This window comes from Zingiber officinale, chromosome 1A (genome assembly GCF_018446385.1).
Source record: "Zingiber officinale cultivar Zhangliang chromosome 1A, Zo_v1.1, whole genome shotgun sequence".
Taxonomy (NCBI): domain Eukaryota; kingdom Viridiplantae; phylum Streptophyta; class Magnoliopsida; order Zingiberales; family Zingiberaceae; genus Zingiber; species Zingiber officinale.
Genome location: NC_055987.1, coordinates 31,859,809 through 31,881,389, shown reverse-complemented (window position 1 = coordinate 31,881,389; position 21,581 = coordinate 31,859,809). Strand labels below are relative to the sequence as shown.

Genomic DNA, 21,581 nt, shown 5'->3' with positions numbered 1-21,581 from the left:
ATACTCCTAGCATGTTTTTGAGAATTAACTAAACTGTGGCTTCTTATGAATTTGGATCTGTAATCTAAATTTGGGACATCAAGGTGCATGTTGAGTAGCATATTTCATTAGCAATAAGTATATCAACTTCTAAAGTATTTTCACAGATAATTGTTTGACAACTATATTGGTTTCAGTTTGTGTTCTATGAAATTGCATATTCTTCAATCTATGTTGTTACCATAATACCATTCAAATCTGCAGAAGCTCTAAGTGCCTCAACCTCCTGTGCTTCTTCTCCCCTTTTTCTTCTCATGTTGAGCTTCATCTTAGGTTAAGGGATCAAAATAGAAGTTAAGGGATCACAAAAGTAAATTTTTGAATCTTTAAGAGAAGATAGGAAAACAATCTAAGTTGTGCAAGTCTAGATTTGAACTGTACCAGTTTTATCCTCTATTACTTTTGTACTGAACTGGTTCTAGTCCTTTGAAGTACCACTTCGCCAGTTTATGGAGTACTACCCGGGAACAGGCTGACAACAGCTATGCATGGCTAGGAATGATCATTGACAACTGATAGTGAATAGCAAAGTTATCATCAGGGAATGCATGGTCTAGCACCTTATGTTGTTTGCAATTCATATCCTTTGCTCAAGACTCATGTTTCTAGTTAATCTTTTGTTTTGTGGTTCTTGAAGATTGTTGTAATACCTACCAATGCCAAACTCACAATATTGATTTCAATATGTTTTTTGTACATCAGGGTACAATTGTTCTCTCCTTAAATAACCTACATTTGCTGATCCTTAAACAGTAAATAAACACAATATTTGTCTTGTTCTTGTTGCTTATGTGCCTTACTCTGACTGAACTTTTTATCATTCTAATTATTGTTTTGGGGGAAAAGACACGTGCTTAGTATTTTTCTGAAGTTGATACAAATTTGTCTTGTTCTTGTTGCTTATGTGCCTTACTCTGACTGAACTTTTTATCATGCTAATTATTGTTTTGGGGGAAAAGACACGTGCTTAGTATTTTTCTGAAGTTGATACAAATTGAAATTTTGTTCCATTATTAGCAAATAAACAATGCTACATGTTATACTGAATAAAAAATGCTACAATTACAACAATAACACGATGTGAGAACCAACTATTAGAGGTGATTGCATGAAATTTTTCCTTCAACATTCATCCATGTTTGTGACTATAATTAGTATTACATTATTATCAAATCCTCTAATCAAGTAAAGGAGCAAAATGATTCTAGTCATGCTTGAGTTCTTTGACAAGATAACATGTTCCATTCATGGGTGTTTATAGGTTGCTACATCCAACTTAAGAGACCTGCTTTTGCAATGTTGTACGGATCAAGCAGCTGATATTCGGCAAAGTGCCCTTGCACTTTTGGGTGACCTTGCAAGAGTGAGTTCTTAATGGTAGTTTTGTTGTCATTAAAAATACTTACACTTATCTCTGCCTTCTTTATTTAATGCTTGTGCAAGTCAGGTTTGCCCAAAGCACTTGTATCCTCGTATAACAGATTTCCTAAGGGTTGCTGCTGAGCAATTGGTACAAAGAAATTCTTTCATTAAAATGAGAAATAAGCATCATAACGACTTCTGACTAATTATAATTATGGCAGAGTATCACTGCAGTTAAGGAAGCTGTGTCAGTGGCAAATAATGCTTGTTGGGCCATTGGAGAATTAGCTGTTCAGGTTGGTTGAAATGGAAAAATGCACTTTAGATGATTTTTTATTTAATATGTTCTGTCAAGCATAATTTTGCTTATCCTTTGAAATTATTAAGCTATATCATGATGTGGCAAGTCAACATTGAAAGCTTTTGGATGTTTATCCTCCAAAATTAGACTAACTGGGTGTTTATCATGCTTGCGGTATATCTATAACAATAACATTCATAGTTTTGGTCACTAGAGCGACTAGATGATTGCTTTTGTGCCAGGAAAGCATGCCAATAGTATGAGGGTTGGATTTATTCCTTAACATGTCAATTGATATGATGATTGTCCCAGCTGACTCTGATGTAGCAAAATTGGGCTAGCCATGTGTAATGGTTGTTAGTAATTTCAGCTTCAATTTGGATTGTAATACAAATATATGATTCCCTTTCAGTAGTAGGAGAGCATGCCAAAAATATTTCTTAATATGCCAATTGATATGTTGACCGTACTAGTCAATTGTCATGTACCGATTTTCGGATTGCTATTTGTCATGGTGGGCATTAGGTTCAATTTTAAATTTTGAGAGACAGAAGAGAAATTGTAGTATGTTGCAAATACTTAGTTGCTAAAGTGATTGTGTTGGGTCTCACGTGAGTTGGATCGCTAGAGGGGGAGAGAGTGAATACTGTCTGAAAATAAAAATGATTTCTCTTGCTGTGATTCCAACAAGGGCACAAAATTCATTAGTTGGGGAAACCAAAACAATACAATGATCTAATGTGGTTTGTTAGCCCCCAAGCTCCTAGTCCACGACATATGATCTTGTACGCAGATCACACCTCCGTAATCCTCTATTTTTCTCTCCTTCGGTAATGTGTTGGAGGCGGAGAATACAGAAGTAGTTGTTAGCAGTATAGAAGGTTTGCAAAGGATAGCAACAATTAGGCTCAATGTAAAGAATAATATGGTTCTTTTTAGATGAATTGAATGCCAGAGAGATGTCTTCGGTTCAAGCCTCTGATATCATTAGATAACCTCCTCCATGAAGTGCTTTGCTAGCATCGAAATGCTGACATGACACACTTTGGTTCACTAAAAATGCACATTTGGTCAACCAAACACACTTGAAACTTTAGCAAGGACCACTTCTTGTGAAGACTTAGTGCTGATTTTCTGTTTTTGGTTAACCAAGTTGTCGGAGTTGGTCGACCAACTCTAGCTAAGTTTTATCTTTGTGTGAGCTGCTACTGTTTCTACATGCGTCCATTTGGTCGACCAAGTTGCACCACTTGGTCAACCAGCTCTGGCCGAATCCTACGGCTCTGATCCATACGATCGATTCTTGTATTTGGCTGACAAACATCCTCCATCTAGTCGACTAATCTTGACCGGTTCCTCTAATTTGATATGTGACTTTGGTCAACTACCCTGTTCGTCAACTAAATTGTTGGTCCACAAAATCTCCCAATCTAGTCGACTAACTTTGAAGTATGAATGATTTTGTTGTGACTCCTTCCACTTGCACTGGTCAGCCAATAGTCAACATATGGTCGACTAAACACATGGTCAACCAAACATTGACCATTGGTCGATCAAATCAAACAACAATTTAAATTAAGTTCCTAGTCACCTGTTTCAGTCAACTGACCATTGGTTGACTATTTCAGGTAGACTGTTAATTTTAACTTGGCCCATCTAACTCTGGCCAATCATATGCTTGGCCACCGTTGGCTACAAGAACACAAATCAGTCTAGATATGAAACCTATAACCATTACCTCTAAATACATTGAAAATCTAACAACCACTTATGATCAAACGCTGAACATTTCAATTGACAATGTACGTGTGACTAGAAAATGAAACATAGACAAGAAGCTCCAATCTAGAAGAAACAAGGGCTTCCACCTTGGTCTGCTGAAGAAGTTCTCATTTAAATTGCTTGACTGGAGGACACTTTTAGAGTTATAGCTCTATTGATTTATTGCAAATCACATTGTTGCAGTTGAATCGTGTTGCTGAGACATGAGTTTTGAAGTTGCAACAACCTTGAGAATATAAGGAGAAGAAAGTTCGTCTTCTATTGTTGGAACCCTTTGTAGTCAACGCCACTTGGGTACAATTGCCATCTATGGCATTAGTAGCTAACTCCCACTTGTGTCGATTTGTCGCTTGCACAAAATTTTCTTCATTTTTTCATACTTTGGCTCATTGGTTGTGCAAATGCCCTTTGTTGTTGCTCTTAATTTGACCACCATGGAAATGTGTCCAAATGATATCTTCTAGTTTGTCTCCACTAGTCAATCTAAGGTCCTCGTTAATTGGACTCATTGTTCGTTCAGTAGAGTTCATCCTAAATCAAACCTGGTTCGGTTAGAAATCACAATAATTGATAAGTACTAAACACGTAATAGTAACAAAATATTTTATATTTCACATTACTACCAATAAAATGAAATTCACAACAAAACATGTCATAAATTTAAATTTTAAGAAAACACAATTAAATATAATTAGTGGCATGCTACAATATAGATAAGATAACTAATTTCTAATGAACTAGCAACTTATAAAGAAATTTTTTTCTATAGATCTAAGCCTCTAGGTGGTGCGCTTGGGCCAGTTAGGAAGTTCATCTGTGTTGCCTAGGTAGTCCATCTAGGCCGCCTAGACCACCTAGGCTATCTATTATGTAAAAGATTTGGCTAGTAAGAGTACCTAGTCAAAGTGGACCCTTGGTAAATCCACCTACACCGCCTTTTAGATCAATCAATACACCCAATTAGATTAAAATTGGGGCTCCAATTTAATTTAAGTCTAATTATGTTTGATCAAATCAAAATTGAGCCATACATGGATCATCATTAAGTTTGATTTAGGACTTAACTATTTACTGGTAGGAAATCAAATATGATATTTGCAACCATGGATTAGAATGTTGCTCCATTTCAGTTGGCATGATGAAAACATATTGTTTTGCCACATGAATCAAAACAAAACAAGATCGACATGCATGAGACCAACCTTAACAGGCTGTCACTTGCGGCTCGTTGATTCTTGCTACTGATTGTCTCCGATTCACTTTCCAATTTATATAAGTTGCTAAGAAAACTACATTGTTACTGCTACAAAACATCAAGTGATGAAAACTAGATGAAGCCCCACTGCACTATAATCTAAAAACGTCAGTACTCTAAATCCACTATTTGTTAACCTATGAATCTATAAGCCCTTTAAACTTAACCCTAGTCTCCATCTATCCCGCCCTTATGATCTAACAGTGTAGGCTTCCGTCCAGATCATTGCTTCGTTAGCAAGCAGAGACAAATCCTCCATGGTCATTAAATAGGTTTTCCTCTTGTAGACAAGCCAACTAGGGTTTGTTTTCATCTTCTTTCTAATCAGTGTGCACCAAATGTCATCACATTGGCATGACACAACATTATCTTTCCAGATGGGGACTGCCCCTGCTTGAAATGGTATCTAACCTTCAAACCTTGTTTGCAATTGGAATACACAATCATGATTCAAACTTGAAAAATCTAAACAAGAAAACAACCCCTTAGTTAATGTTTGGTCATAGCTGTTTGCTTCTTAGTTTCACTATTATTTGCCACAGGAACAAGTGACTGATTACTTTCTGCAGTTTATATGTCCTTAACTGTTAAGTGTTGTTTGCATATAAAAGAATCATGGCCATATCTTTCATGCAACATCATTAGCTCTATTCCATTTACTTCTCTTCCTAAATTTCAGGTTCATCAAGAAGTAGCTCCAATTGTGTTAACAGTAATATCATCTTTGGCTCATATTCTTCAAAATGGAGAGGTGAGTTGTTGTCTCTCAATTTTTTCCTCGTCTTCCTTCTAAATCTTTTGTTTATATATATAGGGGTTGAACAAATCATTGCTCGAAAATAGTGCCATCACAATTGGGAGGCTTGCATGGGTTTGTCCAGAACTGGTGGCCCCCCACGTTGAGCATTTTATACAGTCATGGTGTATCACTTTATGCATGTAAAATCCTCTTACATTTCTAATAAATGCCTTCTATGCTTTGTGCCAAATAACCATCTCATCGTTTTCCATTTTTTTTCTCATCTCAATACCTATCTTAATTAATTGTTTATATGGTATTTCTCCCAAATTACTTGGATCAACCAGTTTTCACTGTCTATGCTTTAGTTCCACTGAAAAATCATCTTATACTTAACTGATCATTTGTCTGAGATATTCCTCTTTTGGATACTATAGCTACGCAGGTGATATGTTTTTCTCATGTATGCTGTGCAAGCTACATAAAGAGTTGGTTCTTGCATATTTTATGTTCTTCTCATGCACCTTATGCCATCTTCATAGAGAGAAAATTGGCTTGCATTTTTTTCCCCAAATTACCATCATACAGAAGATCATCTTACTATTAGAAGTTTTTTTCCCCTTGTGATGCAATGTGGGGAAGAAACCTTTGTTAATATAGAAGTTCCTTTTTGGTGAAACTGCACCGTTTCCTTATAATTTGCTCAAGATATACATGCTCCTGATTATGAGCAGTCTTGGAGTTATTAAAGGAACTAGTCTAAAAGTCTAGGAATCTCTCAGATAAGTGATTAATTCCATAACTAAAAGTAAAGTTATTTTACATACCAAAGTTCAGTCTTTAAATCAAACTTTGTTGTCTCTAGATAAAAGAACATAACTGAAACAAACATGGTTCACAATAACTTGATCAAGTTCATGAATAATTATTGCTGTCAATTTTGTAAGTAAAAGGAGTATCTAGTAACTATATTGATCTTAATAAAAAAGTACAAAATTAACATTGGGGTTTACATCAAGGATCAAGATTCAATTCTAAGGTTTTATTTTCAACATAATTATTTGATAAACTTATTAGTCATATTCAAGAGAAATTTTCATCATACAAAGATTATTGTGTTAATCAATGAAAATATCATTGGTAGTATAAGTGATGGGTGGTTAAAACGGAGAGAATGCTTTTGGAGTCTTGTGTGATTGTGATGTCTCCATATGCTAAAAGGAAAATTCTTTAATATTGTAGTACGGTTTGTCATACTTTATGAATTGTTGTGTCGGAAGATTAAGAAACAACACATTTATATGCTATTGTAGCAGAGATAGAATGCTTGTAGGGATGTGTAAAGTTACTTAAAATGTTAAAATAAAAAAAGTACTAATAGTTGAGAGTGATTTACTGATTGTCTGTAGCTCTAGTGAATGATAAAATGTGAAGAAATAGATTGAAATTATATGAGCTTATGCAAATAGATACTATATAGTTAGAAGAGCATTTCATAGAATTTAATGGAGGATAAATTCATGTAGTTGATGTCAAGTATTTGAGAGAAACATTGTTTGATGATGATTATGCTAATTCATGTAGTTGATACCACATATTTGAGAGAAACATTGTTGGATGATGATTATGCTAACTGATGAGAGTTGAGTTAAAGCAAAATGAAAACTTGAGTTATTTACATGCTTTTGGAAATCAAGTTGAAGTGAAGTGGAAAGAAGATTGAATACATGAAATGTAACTTCCACAAAAAATTATGAAAGGTTAAATTGCATTGATAAGAATATTGACTAGGTTTTTGTAACTTGGTTCATCATTCAAAAATAATGAGAATTGAGGACTGAATCTATAGGTATATCCTATGATTTTCACATGCACCTTTCAATTAGGATGTGAAGTTATTGGTCTTAGTGTGACCTCACAGTTGTGAACGCTGATACAAATTTGTAGGTTATTATCATGGTACTATTGGAATACCAAATTGCTAGTGATATGATACTTATCTATCATCAGTTGCTAGAAACATGCAACCACTTACAAGTTATGAAAGCAAGGAACAAATGAAAAGAAGAAGAAGAAAGAAACAAAAATAAGAAGTTTGGACAGAACACATTTTACAATAGTTCGACAACCTTATCCATGTCCATGACCATATGTAAATTTCTACTATGCCATTGTCAAACATACCCTAAAAGTCCTCAATATTCATACACTAGACTTTTGACACATCTCTGCTACACAGCATTAAGATGATTAATCCCTCTTATATGCTGCAAGGAGTCTAGGGCATACATACTTAACTGATCCCTTGTAACCTGTAGCTTATAACACTGTGTTGTTATAAGATCTTCAGAAGTTTTGGGCTGGGTATACTTTTTTTGGTAATCGTATCCAACTCTTCGAACCGACAAATCCTGGAGGTGACCGGCCCAGTCTTATGGAAATTTCCCACTAGCCACTAGGATAAATCTAGGAAGCACACGTGTCAGGCACACAACGTTGAACATTCGCTGCCCGAAACCCACTGTAGGCATAGTTTCTTTTTTGGTGGAGATTCGAACTATGATCCTTCAGTTTGTGCCACTGTGCACCTGACCATGGCGCCATGCCCCAGGGGACTTTGGGCCAGGAATACTTGAACCAAGAACATTAGGTCCAAAATCATCAGGTTAGGGTATCTTGGTCTAGAGACAATATGTTTGTACAATATTTATTGCAAGAACATCTGATTAATTCAGTTGCTTGGGAAAGTCATCAACATACTGCAGACATTGCATAATTTTCCTCTCTGCCTTGGATGGAGGTCACTGCCCTGCTGGCTGCTGCTCTTCAACAGAAGGGTGCCACCAGTTGCACCCTTGACAAGTTAACTAAGGATCTTGACTCCGGAGATATTGCAGAGCACCGGATTTCATTGTGTCGATTAATATCCACACCTCCGTTGCAGGGTTTAAAATGTAATTTATGCAAGAAATCAGGTGTTTCTCTGATAGATTGTAAGACTAGAGAAAATAAATGAAGGTAGTATGTATATGTTCATAGTCAATCTTTAGATTCATAGATTAATAAGATTTAGAGGGTCAGAGGTATATGATGATAAATTAATTTATTGCCATTTTAATGGTAGTATATCCTTACATAGGATTCAACTGCTGAAAGATTAATATGACACAGTTCATATAGATGGAATCAAAATTGAACATTTTGATTAAAGACCGATCTCCAACATATTGTAAACTAGAACTGTCCCCTACCGTTATTAAATTAATAAAACATTCTTAGAAGGAAAAAAATAGGTCAGTGGATCCAATGCCTGTACATTATTGTAGTGACACATACTGGTACATTGTTGTACCAACGCATACTAGAATGCTGTTGTACAGGTATGCTAGGCTCCATATAGCTAGAATCACCATTTAAAAAAAGTGTGCTACTTCAAATCAAGTAGTTTGTATTTTGGTCATTTATGGGAATAGTGTTTGAATCACTGGCAGAGGTATATTGTATCTTGTTGCTCTTGTTGTGGATCAAAAGTTGATTAGAAATCTATAAAAAGAATCATGTTACGTTTTCTATCAGTGACTGGATTTATAATGATAGATATATTGGTATGGTTTTCAAAATGTCGAAGCAACTATACCTGGGTTCCTGTCTAATGATAATCCTAGAGGTGTAAATAGGGTGTTTCTGACAAGAAGTGTCATGCTTCTGTGTGTAGCTTGCTAATTTTCTTTGAGTTAAATATTTGGGATTTAAAAACTAGACTGGCTTGTACCTAAACTTGATAACTATATTTATAAAACTAATAACCAACTTACTGCTTACTACATTGAGATCCCAAGAGACAGCCACTATATGAGATGAGTGGATCAATCAATGTAGTTGCAAGCTTGCAACAACTTCAATTGAATTATTTCCATAAAAATCTGGTTAGGGTCGTTGAGAAAAAATAAGGATGAAGATAAATTGAAATAGACAAAGAAAAAACAAAAATTTCAATGATACATGTTTTCAGCAGTAGAAAGAACCAAAATCTCAATGATATGAATAACTTCTAATTCAGTGGTCACAACTTTTTGGGCTTCTGAATAATCATCTTGCCATTGTTCCATAATGAAACACATTCATAATAAGATTTTTTTTTTTTTTACTTTGTTATGCTCTTGCTTTTAGAGTCTTCAGTATGTATTGGATTTTTGAGTGTTGATATGTTTTGCACCTAAATACTTGTGTCACATCTTGCTTGCAGTAGATTTCACCAAATGTTTGACCTTTAGAAATGACAAATTGGCTACTTCAAACTTTTACTATAATAATTCTTTATAAAGATGATAGCCTATGGTTAATCCATATTCATTATCTGGCATCTTGGTGAGTGATGGTTTTTCGTTTACAGGATACGGGATGATTATGAAAAGGAGGATGCATTTCGAGGGCTATGTGCAATTGTATGGTACCTTTTTTGTTTATCCGATCTTTTCATAATGTTACTGAGTTGTGCTTACATACAAATTGTCTGTTACATCTGTAGGCTAGAGCCAACCCTTCCGGCACTGTGAGCTCACTTGGTTACTTGTGTAAAGCTGTTGCAAGTTGGCATGTAAGACCTTATACCAAAATTAATGATATCAAAATCATAACTTAGTTCATTCTTTGACCTTTATTTTCATCTCTCAGGAGATACGAAGTCAAGATTTTCACAATGAGATTAGCCAAGTTTTGCATGGGTACAAACAGGTATAAGATCATTCTTTTGCATGCCATCTGTTTTCATTTTATTGTCAAATTAACTCTCCAAATGAGAATCCTTCTAATAGATGCTCGGAAAAGAAACATGGGAACAAGGCATGTCCACGTTAGAACCGCCAGAGGTGCAGAGATTGTCAAGATTTGGAGTATAAATAACACCCAAGGAAAATGCTCCTCACTGGTTTTTGTATTTCTGTGTTGCGTTTGGGTCAGAAGAGTGTTTCTTGGTAGGAAGAATGCTTATACGACATTGTGCACATCTGAGATAAGATGAGAAAACATCTATTGTTGTGTGCGCTTACAATCTTCCAGTTCTGGTTAACGGCCCTTGCAGATTGATTCCTACCAAGAAAAAGGGGTTACGTCCAAGGGTCGTGGTTGTGCGTTGGCTGGGCACTTTGAGAGTTTTTATCGTGTTTGTTGTATGCTCATAATGTCTTATTATATTTTTCAGTGGGCTGTTTTTATTTATAACTCCACTGATTTATTTGATGGCATTCATCAAGTTGTCCAAATTTGACGTGTATCAGTTTTCAAACTTGAAACATTTCCTCGAAAGAATTTCTGTATTAGATTGATATCCATTATTTGACGATTTCGTGGCAAACACTATGCTTGTTTATATCAATGGCTCCTGTAATACTTCGTGTGATATGCTTTGGTCGTTGAAGTTTATTGCACTTTTGCTTTTCTCCTGTAATAAAATATTTGATGCTAAAGCATACTATGAAGTCTTCCTGCACTCAGGGGGAGTTTCAATTTTAAAATTGTCATACCATAAAGATATTCGCTAGCTGAAAACATGAGCACTTTTATTTTGAAATAATGCTACAATCATATTATTTTTTACACCAGTGTTTAGATTTATTTATTTATCTATGTGGTTATTGGGTTTATTGCATGCCTCGTAATGTGTTTGCACTCGTACTCTGTTTCGTAAAGAGAATTATTTTTGGAAGAATTTGATTTTATATATTAATGTCTTAGGTATTCAATTATTTAAGGAAATAAAATTTTTCTTTCAAATTTAAAATTCTGATAATCGTTACACAAAGTGATTTCCTTAATTTTAAAAAAATATATATTTTAAAACTATTTTAATATCAACCCAATTTCACGCTCCATTAGACATGACCCACCGTTGAAATTATTAGATTTTTTTTATCTTATTTACATTTTTAATCTTTTTTTAAATAATCAACTAATTACCTTAGTGACTCCTTATGATCCTACACACCCTAAAAGAAATAGATTACGAAAGATATTTGTCCAGTACAAGGAATCATGAAAACCTATATAGGGCACCCAAAAATGATTTGGACGTCTGAATTCACTAGGAGTCATCCATGCGTTGTCCGTCCATCTAACGATCAATAAAGAATAATATGATCATAGCGTGTGAAATTATACTGTTAAAATTAATTTGTATAAAAATTTAATTAGTAAAAAAAAATAGACTTACGAAAACATTAGAAATTACAAAAATGAAAGTAAAAAAAAAGGAGAAAAATTGAATAACTGAGTCGATGCTGCGATAGAGGGAGACCCATCTTGTACGGGGTCAATTACTAAGGTGGAGGTCAAAGTTAAGGTGATCAATATCCGGATGTCAAAAGTTCGAACGGAGGGCGATTATAACGGCCAATCGGGTCAGTCAGGGCCCGACCAGCGAAAGACATGCCCAAGCAGACCTCTCGTCCAGAGCAGCAGGACGCTAAAGGATATCGGATATCTTGTTTGAACGGGAGAGGACATGTTACTACATAGTCACCACAGGGAAGAACAACTAAAGCTGATAGTGCGGAGGAGTCCCGATCGAGCGGCTAACCTGTTTGGCCAAGCAGCGGGACTTCGCCATGGTGGAGCGAAGAAGTCCCAGCTGAATGGCTACTCCACTCGGCCAAACAACGGGACCACCGTAGTATCTCTCGACATCTTTTTGGGAGATAGTGCCGCTGACACGAGACATGGTCGATAGGTAGATCATACGACGGTAGTTTCTATCGTCTTGTCAGGGATATGTATGCCCTATTAAGATATGGTGTCAGAGGTACCTTCCTGGCATGTCCTTTCATAGGACATATTGGAGAACGTGCTCATGCCTCGAAAAGCATGCTCGTCGCCCGCCGGGGCTTTATATAAAGGGGGGGTTTATTACCGGCGGAGGTACGAGTTATTCACTGTTTGCGCCTACGTTACTGTTGCTCCGTTTTCCTTCTACACTTCCGGTGACTTACTTGAGCGTCGGAGAACCAACGTCGGGGACTCCTTACCTGGCTCGGCACTAACGTGACTTGTTTTGCAGAGCGGAGTGAAGTCTATAGCCTGTTAGCGAAGCCGCCTCATTCGCAACTTTCCACCTTCCCTCTTTCGGACAGGATCATTTTGGCGTTGTCTGTGGGAATGTAGCCTGCATCTGAATGAGAAGAGGGAGGACGTTGGACGATTCACCACGGTGATGCTGATGCAAGAGGAGCTCGACATACTGACACAAGCCCGAGCGACAAACATAGTGGAGCAGCAACAACAACAGGTGCTGACCGAGCGTCAAGCGCAGGAGCCCGCAGCATCAGCTGTTGGTCGACAGGCTAAACACGGTGACTGAGCGGACCAAATATCCGCTCGAGGGAATAACAAGAAGCCGACCATCATGTATGGGGAAGCGCCCAATGCGCCAATCTCCTTTCACCGAGCGTTGTTCAGGACCCCATCGGAGGAACGAAGCCGAGCGGACAAGGATCGGGGATCTTCATCGGACGATGCACCCGTTCGGGATGCAAGGAAAGGGAAGGCACCAAGGGATGATGATTCGTCCGAGCAGATTAATCAACAATTTTTGCAAGGGATTCTGAACAATCCCTTACCCCGACACTACACTCCGCTGGCGATTGGAAAATACAATAGAGCTACCGACTTGGATGACCATTTGACCAAATTTGACAACACGGCCATACTTCACCAATACACCGATGGGGTGAAGTGTCGGGTCTTCCTCACCACCCTCTCTGGATCAGCGCAACGTTGGTTCAAGAAATTGTCAATCGGTTCCATCCACAATTTCAAGGACTTTCGAGCGGCATTTCTATACGATTTCGCTAGCAGCCGTCGCGACCAGAAGACAAGCGTAACCTTATTCTCACTGAAGCAAGGCCCAGGGAAGCATTGAGGGTCTACATCCAGCGCTTCAATCAGGTAGCAATGGACATCCCAGTGGTCTCCTTAGATGTATTAGTGAACGCCTTCACTCGGGGGCTCACCGAAGGGGAGTTCTTCCAATCGCTCATTCGGAAGCTACCGAGGGACTTCGACCACTTGCAAAGGAAGGCCACAGAGTACATAAACGTGGAAAAAGCTCAAGTGGCCAGAAGAAGGGAGGTGTCGGCCGAATCTGCAGTAGCGCCTGAGCGGCGATCGTCGAACAACCGTCAGTCTCCCAAGGGGCATCGATCGGAGGGAGCGCAGCCACACAACAAACTTAGGACGCATGTCGTGCAGCATGTGACAACCGATCGTCCAAAGGCTGCAAAAGACAAAGAGTGGACGCCAATGTTCTGTTCCTTCCATCAGTCGGCAACGTACAATACACGAAACTGCTACGACCTGACACCAATAGCTAGCAGGCCGGTTCCACGGGCATACTGCCGCCGATCCCATATCTCTTGATCGGCGACATATATGCCGATCCACCAGGACGAAAGGAGGAAGAAAAGATGGTGGTTGAATCACACCCTCATCAATCTCAGAGGGGACAAAACTACAGTCCTACCCGAACCTCTACCGATCTAGGCAGACCTTCAACTCGAAAAGAAGAGACCAGGCATAACACGTCAAATATGATACAACCTGAGAAAATAGAATATGCACGGTTAAAGTATAAAGTATTAACAGATCAAATAAAATAATAACAAAAAAAATATTTTAATAAGATTAAATAGGAATCGATGTTACCTATTGTTTTTTTTCCTCTAAGGCGACAGCAACATATTTAAGTCCAACTCAAATAACTGAGACAAAATATGACAATAACTACAAAAACTAAAGGAAACTCAAAATGAAAAAAAAAAATATATAAAAAAAATAATAGTTCAGAGATAATAGATATCAAATTATTTGTTCATTTTAAATAACAAATTTCTATAATCAGAAATAAATACGCGAGACGACATCAAAATCTACTACATACAAACTGACACTTTCTTTAACAAATATTTAAAATTTTATATTTTAATTCGAATTTTTATAGCATTTGCAAGATTCAAAACAAACTTATAAATATGTGAACATATACTTTAGAGTTTGGCCTATAATTAACTCAAAACACAAGGAGGGCCGCACTCCAAACACACGCTGAATTGATGTTAGTAGAAAATACAGCATTTTGCTAATCTGAAACCCTAATATAACCAAGAGAACTGACGATTACCTAACACGAGCTCTAAATCTTAATCACAACTCTAATTAACAATCTACTTAAAGAGGCACAAAGAAACAATGGGATTCCTAAAGTTGCCCGCTGCTTGCAGCATGCAATTGATTGCTTGACACTACTGATGATCCATTTAAACACTTGGTAGTTGATACATATGCTGCTTCAAGCTCTAGCCCTCTTGTTGGCGCTGCAACTAGGACACTTGTACTGTTTTATGTGCTCAGCCCTGGCAGGCGTGATCTTCACGCACTTCCCATGGAACCACTTTTCACACACATCGCAACATATCCAGAACTCATCATTGGCATAATTATCGCCACATGCACCACATAAAGTGTTCTCATGCTCCTCTTCGTCTTCCTCTTCATCTGCGCCACTGTCTTCGTCTTCCTTTGGAGTGAGTATCTTCGCTACCTTAGTCTGGGACTCACCCTGCTGAGACTATTATTGTTGGGAATCTGCATATAAGTTAGAGGCAACACGAAGAGTGACAAAGAACTTACCATCCTAGAGCTTGTTTTTCTTTTGCTGCTGCTATTTGAGGTTTTTTCCTTTGAGGGTTTCTTGGGAGCCCCGGTTACAACTTCATATATGGTAGGGAGATTGTTTATCATATTAAAAAGTCGCCTCCTGCAGTAGTTATAATATCAGAGCAAACAATATCAGAATGCTAAAACCCAAGGAGGTTAAAGTGGAAGGAATTAACCACTAAGTGTTCAACAACTTCTTTCCTAAGGACTAGCCCCGGATAAAACCCTTTGAGAGAAGAAAAACAGGTTATTAGTGTTAAAGAAATTTTAGTGAGGAACAGAAGTGGTGGGCTTCAAAGGAAGTGATAAACCATGAAAATGATAACCAAAATACAGAAGCCTTGTCGGGCAAACAATTACACATACTGACAAACTCTCCCTGGATAATAAAATTCCAAGAAAACCTATTACTTAAATGGTCAGATAATGAGGAGAAACACAGTAAGCCAAGAACAGCCACTATATACCCAGGATCATAGACAGCAAAGGTTATAGGATTTAGCAAGATATTTTATTATGGTATGGTCTAATTGCATCACATTAAGAAACAAAATGAGCTATAATTAATCAGGATTCATAATAAAGAGAGTTAGGATTGGGAAAAATTGCATAATCATAAGATCACATTTCAATCATCCAATCCCTGTCCAGTGTAATTCTAAAAATCATGAACATCAACACTGTAGTTATTCAGACCCAAAAACCATTCCACCCTAATTTCTGCAAAGAATATCTATGATGTTTAATACAATAAATGCAACCAGTTACAAAGTGCACAACAGCCACATAGAAAAAACAGAAGTAGCTCCAGCTGTAAAGTATGCAACAGCCACATAGAAAACACAAAAGCTTTCTACGATCACATACAGATGAAGAATAACTATGTTAATGTAAACAACATGGAAAATTAAAAAATGCACGAAGGAATCTACATTAAAATGCTGACACTAAACAGAATTAAGGAAATTAATCCATGGTAATTGGAAAAAATAGTGCAATGAATTCCTGAAAAAAATGATGCTGCAAGCTATAAAGGCCAAACACAGTGCACCAATCTAGAAGCATTTTCGAAGTTGAAAATGCCAAGAACTATCAACAGCCCATTGTTAATCCAGGTGCAGGACAACCTAATGAAAAAACTCCGCAGATTTAATGCGTTTATAAGAAAATTTGAATGGACAAATGATGTTCCAACTCAAGGTGTTAACATAATTCAAGTCAGATTAACTTACCTGGATTCCTTATCAAATCCAAAGCGGGCCCCAAAATAGAATGCAACAGCAAGTAACCATGCATCACTGTGGACTGCAACTAGCGCAAGCCAATCTTTCTCTTCCATACCATCTCTTGCAAAGTTAATTCCCAAAGCTGGCTCAGGAAGTTCTGGAGGTACTTCTTCAGCAGGCAAGGTTACTTCCCAAGTCTCATTCGGAAGTCCATAAAGACACAAGTTCTCCTTTTCTGCAAAGACAGTCAGATTAGCATGGTCATATTTGGCTCAATGAATAATAAAAGTTCAGAATACAATTGAGTTGCAGAAATACCCTGCAAGAACCAGATTCCATGCTTCTGCATATACAGTAGAGAAGATCAAAATTCAACATATACCATACAACATGGCTCCTCATTGTAGCCTTGTAGAAAACAAGACATAGTAGGTAATAAACCAATCAAATGAAATAAAGGTGACATTTCTAAGTCAAGATTGTTGGGTCCATTTACAGGCTGGTCCAATGGCCCAGTTAAAAGACTTAGCTGTAGTAATAACTACATTTAGAGTTTTGCAACAACTTTTTATGGTTGTAGAAGCCGGAAATGGGTACTTTGCTGAATTTCGAGGCAGCTCTGGATTTTGTCACTGGTGAAGCATTCCAAAGCCTAGGAAACACATTGGGATGCAATTAGGGGCCATGGATTACCATATTTGCTCATAGAGTGGAGGATTTTATATTAAAGGAGAAGATTCTCAATTTCTTAAGGGGGTTTTTTCCTTTGTTTCTCTATCAGTGTTCAAAGAGAAGCATATGATAGCTATAAAGGCCTTTGTACAATATGTGCATACTGTTTGTCTGATTTTAATTATATTTTTCTCAAATATATTATATAAATTTGGATTATCTTTGTAGAGTAGACTTGCTTATCCACATTAAATTTGTTTTTGGTCTTCTTGTATGTTTATGGTTTTCCACTAAAAGATATGAAGATTCCACCATTGGTCTTATGGTGGAGGTGATTCTGCATTCTGAAAGTACAAGAGTTGGATCTACATATTCATTGTTTGAAACAATGACTTATAGCAAGCTATGCTAAAGTGGTTTCCAGCCTCATCAAGTGATGTTAGAGGCACTAGAATGTACAATATCCCAACCAAAACAATTTGGACCTTAGCCTTTTACTACTGCTATGTGCTAAGACAAAACCTAGGGCCTATCACACAACCTAGAATCACTAGATGATGAAACTAAAGTATAGATATAGAAATCTCAGTCGATGCTAGCTGAATCATAGTTTGGTTTTTCACAGGTTTTTGTAATCACAACTTTGTGAATATTTAGCGCACATGCTCAATCTGGAAGCTTTTAGGTTTATATATCTAGACAGAACAGGGTGTTATTACAGCTAAATTTTGTTCAATATCATTGGATCTGGAATGCAATCAAGCTACCAGACCAATGTAAAACATCAAGCCATAAAAATTTGTAACCCAACAACACTGATGAAATTTCTTGGAGTTGGGCTCGGATTTGGGTCAAAATAAAACCTGTTAACTCAAGGCTAAATTGGCTAGTTGACTTTCTCTATTTCTTGTTGTTTATGTCCTCTTGAACATACAGCCAGACCCTGAAGGTCTTGTAACTCTAAAGGAGTGAGATACATAAGAGAAAAAGAGAGATACTATGAATGAACTGACCACTCTTGTATTGTGATGCAAGGTGTGGGAGTGTTGGAGTTTGTCTTCTGTGCACGAAATTAGATTATATGCCATCTGTTACATCTTCGTGTCTCTTATTAGGCGATTTCCTCATCCTCCGTTCATAGATGCACTCTAGTCTTGGCTGAAATATGTAAACTCAACTTACTTTGAATTGTTTATGGTTGGCTCTTGTAGTTCTATATCTTTTCTATCTTCTTATAATTATGTGCACCTCAAGACTAATAATTTAACCTAGTATTTTTTCAGACATCCGCCAACCGAATGAAACCACAAAGGTCTGAATTGGCTGGTTTGACTATAAGAACCTGCCATTACTTGAAATTTGTATTAATGGAATTGAGTTAAGCAAACTCCGTTGTGTTTGTTTTGTTGTAAGGAGCAAAGCCATCATGGGAAGAGGAAGTATAATGAAAATAAAATCAGAATGATCCAGTTGCTACATATTTGGCTCATCTTTTATGAAAATGAAACTGAATATGGTCAAATTGATTTACATTATTTCATTTTTGGAAGTCAAACGTGAAAATGATCAAGTTGCTAACATATTTGGCTCATCTACTATGGAAAAAGAAATTGAATTTTGCCAAATATATTTACATAATTTAATTTTTTGAAGCCAAGCATGAAAATGATCAAGTTGCTAACATATTGGGCTCATTTACCATGAAAATGGATTTGAACATCCCAGCCAGAGTGGTAAAGACCATATGAAGGTACTAGGAATTCCCTTCTGTCATTCCCTCCTAACAATGTATACTATGTATACATATAATATAACAATGTTATAGTATACTACTTTAGAGTAGCACGTACCTGACGACAAGTTATCCATATTTATGGTTTTTGAGAATTATATTGTACTGTATTAATGACATGATATTCAGGAAATAAGGCATTTTTATTATGACTAAATATCTCAGCTGTACCTTGTAACCGTCTTCACAGAATATGCATCTTATCATGTAGTCATGCACTAATAATTTCTAGTTTGCTTCCATTCTCATCTACTTTGATTTTTTTTTTTTTTCAGTTTTTTCTTCAATATTTTTTTTTAAAAAAAAAACTAAAGAATATGAATCTGGTGGACTGCAAGACAAGCCCAAACGCCAATCAATAATGGAAAATCATCTTATAAACATGCTTATGAAGCAGTATTAATCTCATAATTCACTTGCAATCACAGAACAAAGTTATCATAAACACAATCAAACAGACTTGCGCAGTAAAAGAAGTTGAAATTGCACTGACTATGAATGGAAAACAAAGGAGCACCTTAAAGCATAAACTAGCTAACACAAGCTCAAAAAACTGTCACTGATTCCATATCAGAAAACCAACAGAGGAAACGATAAAATCCGCATCAACCATTGAACAAATAACTCGAGATGGAAAGGACACGAAAAATCAAGGGATAGCGCGCTTGGAACTGATTGTACGGTAACCCTAGCCATATCGAACTGCTATGAGAGAAAGGAAAATAAAAGGAGGAAAATTGGTACCCGGATCGCACTGCTGATAAAACTTCTCTACATCTGCATCACGAAAAAGCAGTAAAAGAACAGTCAATTCGGGCGAAGGGAAAGAGAAACGCAAGACAAGGAGTCAAATGAACCGGTCAAAACACAAAACGAAGGCACTGGAGCAACAACTACCAGTAGTAAGCGCCTTGATCATCCCGGCTCTCCGTCCCCTGAAGTCGCGGAAGACCTCCTCGGCAGTGCGAGAGCTGTACGCTCCTCCGCCGCCGGCATCCATCCTCGGAGACAGGTACCGCGGAGTTAGAGAGGGATTTCTCGCTAGAAACGAGGAAGGGATTCAAAAGCGGCGCTCGATCGCGAAAAAGTGGAGGACGCGACCGAGATTTGAGGGCCGAGCTGAGCTTCGATTCTCTATTTTTGGTAGAAGTAAACGAAATGGAAGGGATTGAGGGCGTGCTCCGGACATGAATCCAATCCGACGGGCGGCGGCGAATCCAAATCGGGTTTAACCTGTTGGAACTCAGCTCAGATCCAACCACGACCACAATACGGTCCAACCGAATCCGATGAGGGCCGGTCGCTTTTTCTCTCTCTCTTTTTGTTTTTTTTAAGGAAAAGAAAAGGTAACGTAATTTCATTTAAAATTTCGCATAGATATAAATTTACTGCAAAATAAAATATGGTTGCAAATCTCATTAGGGACGATAATTTCCCCGACTAAAGGAGATATGGACGAATTTTAATTCTTGAGTTTGGATCTAAAAATTAATTTGTCCCTATATTTTTTTTTACTGATCGGATGATCATGATATCTTTAAATGTGTAAAATATTTTTATAATGTGTAAGGTATCCTTAAGATATAATTTAATCTGTCCGATGATAAAAAAATATCAAGATAAAATGATTTTATGATCCAAAGTAAAATAAAGAAGGATATGGATGATATTTTTAAACATGATCAAATAATAAAAAAAATCTGATATGGAGATAAATTTAATAAAATTATATATATATATATCACCTACTTATTGTGCTTAATAAGCACCATTTATATATTTTTTTAAAAGTGTAAGGTTTAAAATTTATGATTTAATTTTTAGGGTTTATGTTTTTATTTATAATATTAAAACTAAAAAGTTTATTAAAAAATTTTAAAAAAAATACACATGATACTGTAAGATAAGCACTAAGATGTTAACAAATCGAATAATATGAAAATATTAATATTTAAATTCAAGCTTAAAAAATATATATGATATTCAAAATTTAAACATATAGATAATTTTGACTTGAGTTTAATTCAAAATAAAATTCAAGTTCGAGTTTGAATTATTTTAACTGAAATACGAACATATTTGAACTAAAATTCCAAATGACTTAAATTTAAATTTGATTTAAATTATTCAAATCTTAATTTGAATATATTTAAGTTAAAATTGTGTAAAAATAAAATAAAATTTGATTCGAGTTCGACTCACAAGTGACTCATGAACAATTGAATAAATATTATGAGTTCGAATTCGGCTAAAAAAATTATTGTGCATGTTTGAATTCGGCTCAAATTCAATAATTTTGAATACGAATCAAATTTTTTCGAGCCAGTTCAAAAAATTCGTGAATAAGATATCGAGAATTCTACTCATACATGATTCGAATACCCAGTTAATACATGTTCGAGTTCAACTTAAATTCAATAATTTTAAATACGAATTAAATATTTTTCGAACCAATTTAAAAAAGTCACGAATAAGATATCAAGAATTCTACTCATACTTGATTTGAATATCCGATTAATATATACATCCTCGAGGTGCTCATGCATATATATAAAGACATGTGCTAAATTTTAATTTATTTGATTTAATTGAATTAAGAATTTTAAAATCAAAATCGAACCAAATTATTCAAACTGAACCAAAATTTTAAATCTGATAAATTATTTTATTTTAGTTAAACTTTTGCTTACTCCTAGTAGAAGATATCT

General features: G+C 36.4%; 1 protein-coding gene and 1 pseudogene across 2 annotated transcripts; one reads left to right on the top strand and one right to left on the bottom strand.

Annotated features, from left to right (window-relative positions):
* Positions 1 to 10,846, top strand: part of LOC122022746 — a 41,580-nt pseudogene extending 30,734 nt beyond the window's left edge.
* A 3,575-nt stretch (positions 10,847 to 14,421) lies between these two features.
* Positions 14,422 to 20,043, bottom strand: LOC122022733 (PHD finger protein ALFIN-LIKE 8-like). 2 transcript variants are annotated; one of them, XM_042580822.1, is made up of 5 exons: positions 19,771 to 20,043; positions 19,618 to 19,650; positions 16,416 to 16,644; positions 15,157 to 15,283; positions 14,422 to 15,088 (listed from the first exon to the last, which is right to left on the bottom strand). In XM_042580822.1, the coding sequence occupies exons 1-5, from the start codon at positions 19,871 to 19,873 to the stop codon at positions 14,816 to 14,818; spliced, it is 765 nt and encodes a 254-aa protein (XP_042436756.1). In that variant the 5' UTR covers positions 19,874 to 20,043; the 3' UTR covers positions 14,422 to 14,815. The 2 variants fall into 2 exon arrangements, with proteins under 2 accessions (XP_042436756.1, XP_042436763.1); XM_042580829.1 differs by having other exon boundaries at positions 14,422 to 15,085; positions 19,771 to 20,034.
* Between the last annotated feature and the right edge of the window lie 1,538 nt (positions 20,044 to 21,581).